The 4,994-nt window shown below is 41.4% G+C and overlaps 1 protein-coding gene across 8 annotated transcripts in view; it reads left to right on the forward strand.

The window, feature by feature from the left end:
• Positions 1-4,994, forward strand: part of Agbl1 (ATP/GTP binding protein like 1) — an 887,643-nt gene that overhangs the window by 200,594 nt on the left and 682,055 nt on the right. For all 8 annotated transcript variants that reach the window (XM_031387026.1, XM_031387022.1, XM_031387027.1 and 5 more), the window contains exon 16: positions 5-149. In XM_031387026.1, the coding sequence (XP_031242886.1) occupies positions 5-149 (145 nt within the window). The remainder of the gene's footprint in view (positions 1-4; positions 150-4,994) is intronic.

Raw genomic sequence — 4,994 nt, forward strand, 5'->3', positions numbered from 1 at the left:
TTAGAAATCACTACCGTCAGAACACAGCTACCATGGATGGAGCATCCGGGAAGCGCTACTACACCCTCACCTTTGCTGTTACCTTCCCACACAATGAGGATGCCTGCTATCTGGCCTATCACTATCCCTACACCTACTCCGCCCTCATGGTAATGTCCTATAGCACCATTATCTGGCAGGAGAGCAAGGGCAAGAGGTTTTTCTGGGAATATTACAGAGTTTCCAGAATAAGGGGTGAGCAGGGAGAGGAGAACTATCATTTTTTAAGACAGTGGGGGTGTGTTGTCATTGACTTGGCTGGTGCTCCATGTCCTCCTCTGCTTGGAACACATGGCTGGGTCGTGGCAAGTGCTGTTCTAAAGACCTAAGTTGTCTATTGGTTGAGAGTGAGGGCTGGGGTTATGTCTTATGGCCTCTGCCTTTAGTAAGTCCACAAGTAAATGGTGAAGTAGTTAGATAGGCAATGAATTAGGGTCAACCCCTGCAAGGAGACAGAGATGTAGAAAAGGATTACTTACTAGAGGAGAGAGGTAGAAGGCAGGAGAGAGACTGTGAGTCTCTGTAAGTCTGGGTGAGCATCCAGGTCAGCTTCTCCAGTGGAGCCTATGTCTGTGTTTGAGCAAACAGTAGAAGAAGAAAACAATGCGTCCAGTGGCCATTATTACTTGTGTAGAAGGTGCAGCATAAGGCAGCAAGATTCACAGCTATTCCTGTGTTTAAAGTCTCTGCAAAATTATTGGTAGGACAACTTTGAGGAAACCTATGCCTAGACCATAGAGTTTCCTATCATTTCCAAAAGTTAGCAAGCCATCACTTTCCCGTAGCTATCTTATGACTATCCTGTGGAATAATGAGCTACAATATCTTCTACAAAATGCTTTTGATCCTCTGTGTTAATACAAAATGTTACTGCCATATTCATAATATTATGTATATGCCTGCAATATAGCATTTAGCTTGGAGGTTGAACAGTTTCATTTTAAGACTGTGATAAAGAACAGGACAAGATAACAACTGTTCAAAGGGAATGCTTTGGTATAAATAAAAATCTCTTGGAGCAGGCACACTTAAACCACTTGGCTAAGCCCTTTATGAAAATGCAGCTGTCCTTTTTTCCATATGTTGTCTTGCCTACAGAGATATTTTTACTGTTCTCCAGATTGCAGAAGAAACACAACTAGTATTATTTGTGTATCACCCCTAGAGAACACATGAAGTTAATCTGAGGCATGCACATCTCGCAATATGCTGAAACAAGCTATGCCTGTTGTCAGACATGCTTGCTGCCTTTGGGGACATACAACAGGCAGGATTCATGAATGTCTTCCCCTGTACTTGGGATCTTGACTGTGAAGCACTGCATGTGGAATGTTCATTGGGAAAGGAGGTGCACTTTTGCATACATGTTGGCTTTTTTCCATTGGAAGAAGAAACACAAGTATAGGACACCCACACATACATATTTTTTAGACTACCTTGGACACTGAGGAGATTCTTGGTGGAGGTGAATATAAAGCATTCAAAGGAGTCTTGGAGCTTGTCTGACTCACCTGTAACATTTATAGATGCATGAACTGAGACTGAGAAGTCCCATATCTGGCTAGTGGCAAAGTGGGGAACAGAGCACTTGTCTTTCATGTTAATCCCTGTGGCCTTTCTATTCTACTGTAGAAGTATAGAATGGGTTCAGTGGAATATTCTGCTCTGGAATCAGCTTTGTATTCTTGCTTGCTATTACATGCTGTAGGTACTAAAAATTCAGCTTGATAAATTTTACAAGTATGTAGTCATTGGGTTCTGTGAGGAGATAGATACACAGATGGCAGAGTTTAAATCACCAACTCAAGGATTTTGTCTGAAATCCTTAGTATTGTGGATGTGGTTCAGCTGAAATCTAACCGTTTTTATCAAACATGGTCCAGCTCTGATCTCAGGAGGCTTTGATAGGCTCTTGGTGAGTGTTTACAAACAGATTCAAAGACAGGAATCAGGCTTCCATCTTTCTCTGGGGCTCTGGGCTACTTCCTTCCTAGAGGCATGTCTAACCAGCACACAGGGTCTAATGCTTGTGACTTATAAACATCTGAAGAGTGATTGGGATCTCGGGAAAAGAATTTCATTTTTGAGGGAGACAAAAGCACCAGCAATGAAGACCCTTCTTAGGGAGAAGAGACAGAGATGGCTAGCTAGATAAGATTGCTAACTGAAGTCTGCTCTTTTCTTGTTTTCCTACTGACTGTAGGCATTTGAGAAGAGCTAATGAGAAAAGTCACAGGAGAGGTGTATAGGGCTTTTTCCTCTTGAATGAGCAGAATAGTGTATAAAAGATAATCTTTTATCTGGAAAGTACAACGATACTCTCAATTTTAGGCTTCACATTTCCAATGACTGATGGCCTTTGTCCTCTCTGGGTTAGGAGTGTAATTGGCTCTGGCTTTACTTGTGAAATCCTTCCTCCCACTTCGACAGAATGAGTTGGTTCTGGGACACACACTGGTAATTTTTTTTATTTTTTGATGTGTCCTAAAACAGTTCTTTTCCAACTGATCAATGACAAACTAATGTGAATGATGTCCCAAGAGTCAAATTAACTATATGTGACTTGAGTTTATGTTGAGGGGTGAAAAATAAATTTTCATGTGAGATTCACAGTTTGTAAATCTCTTACAACAAGATTATGTTTAAGCCTTGCAAACATTTTTTATAGCAGAGGATTGTACGCTGGATATCTTTGCTGTGAATATAATTTTGAAACTTTAAGAACATTATTATTTTCTTATAAGAGAATTAGTATTTGGTCCTTTCAAATTGTTATCTTCCAGAAACTTGCTGGCAATTCTGTTGGATAATCACCCAAATTACAGCATTAAAATAAAGCTAAGACAAAGAAATAGAATATTACAATTCTGAAGCAAACCAAAGGGGCTAGGTTTCAATCAGCTATATCATGATAGAAGTAACTGAAAAGACTGCTCGGCTGTTAAAGTCCTCAGTTGCTGCTATGGATGGCTTATATGGAGCAGTAGTCCTAGCTGAAAATGAGGCCCTGAGATAATTTTAAGTGGATAAAGAGGTGAGGCCATGGAATTTCACTGTGAACTTCTACCTCCATAAGTTAGCAAGAGATAAAGAAGGAGGTCATAAGTGGGATTATGCTGTGCTGGGAGAGCTTAATAAAGCTTGTGAGTAATAGATCCATGGGAAAGAGATTTTTGTCGTGATATTTATACTTATATCTTTTACCTCAGAGGTGAGAAACAGAGTGGGAAAAGGAAAAGGAGGTGGCAGAATACAGGAGGGAGAAAAGAGAAGAATTCTGTATGGACAATGTCTTCCATTTTATAAAGGGTCCAGAATAAATGGAGAGTTTCAGAGACATCACATGGGAAATGTTGACTTCCATGTGGTAGAGCAAAGATCCAACCAGCAAGCTATAAATCAGTGTTGTCACATAATCAATAGATAGAGATCTAGGCTTGTATGGGCCAAAACAAAATACCATGCTGATTCTGGGTCTTGATATGACGGAGGTGAACATAAAGGATCCAAGATATGTTTGAAGGACAGGCTTTTGCCAAAAGAGCTGGAAAATGCCAGATGTCTGGAACTGTTGTAGTAGAGCTGTGCCCTCCTGGTGGGACATTAATTTAGATGGTCATGAAGCATAGTTGCTGTGGTGGATATAGAACACATTGGCCGAAGAGTCAATGCAGGAAATTATGCAGAACATGATGGGGACACTGGGTTTATGATACACTAGTAGGGAGGCTATTAATTCCCTAATGAAAGAGGGAGAACAACATTACCCTTTCCTGAGCCTTATCTTCACTCCAGCACCCACTTGCTACATGTGGTCTTGGGGGTGCTAGTATATAAGAAGTAGAAGGCTGACTGAGGCTGGGGACACTTCAGTGGCACCACTACCTTGAGTCACCAATATATCTGTGAGTAGCCCCAATAAACTCATTGGTTCAGCAAGCTGGCCTTGAGCAAGAATTCTCAAGACTTCTTTGCTCTGTCAGTGCCCTCTATTCTTCTGGTGAGTAGATGTGTCTTGTGACATCCTCACAGGAAAGCTCACACCATGAGAGTCACAATGTAAGGACAATTTTTGGAAGTCAGATGAACACGGATGACTCCTCGGTTTCCTTAGCTTGTAGCTATGTGCAAAGCTTTACACTTTTTCTCCACTTACTCTTCATTTTTTTCACATTTTTATTAGATATTTTCTTATTTATATGTCATATGATTTCTCCTTTCCCAGTTTCCCCTCCAAAAAACAAAAACAAAACAAAAACAAAAAACAACAAGAACAAAGCCCTGTTGCCTCCTCCCACCCTCTGCTTGCCACCCTACCCTCTCCCACTTATTGGCCCTGGCATTCCCCTACACTGGAGTACAGAACCTTCACAGGGCCAAGGGCCTCTTCTCCCATTGATGATCGACTTTGCAATCCTCTACTATACACATGCTGCCAGAACAATCAGTCCTACCATGTATAGTCCTTGGTTGGTGGTTGAGTCCCTAGGAGATCTGAGGGTACTAGTTAGTTCATATTGTTGTTTGTCCTAAGGGGCTGCAAACCCTTCAGCTCCTTTGGTCCTTTCTCTAACTCCTTCCTTGGGGATCCTGTACTCAGTTCAATGGATGGCTGTGAGCTTCTACATCTGTATTAGTCAGGTACTGTTAAAGCCTCTCAGGAGATAGCTATATCAGGCTGGCTTGTCCTTCCTTCAGTCTCTGCTCCATAGTCAGTCTCTGCAATTCCTCCTGTGGGTATTTTGTTCTCCCTTTTAAGAAAGTGGGGAAGAACCTCGAGCACATAGGTACAGGGGAATATTTCCTGAACAGAGCTTATGCTCTAAGATCAAGAATTGACAAATGGGACCTCATAACGCTGCAAAGCTTCTGTAAGGCAAAAGACACAACGGCAACCAACAAATTGGGAAAAGATCTTTACCAACCCTATATCCAATAGAGGGCTAATATCCAAG

Source organism: Mastomys coucha, unplaced genomic scaffold (genome assembly GCF_008632895.1).
Source record: "Mastomys coucha isolate ucsf_1 unplaced genomic scaffold, UCSF_Mcou_1 pScaffold21, whole genome shotgun sequence".
Taxonomy (NCBI): Eukaryota; Metazoa; Chordata; class Mammalia; order Rodentia; family Muridae; genus Mastomys; species Mastomys coucha.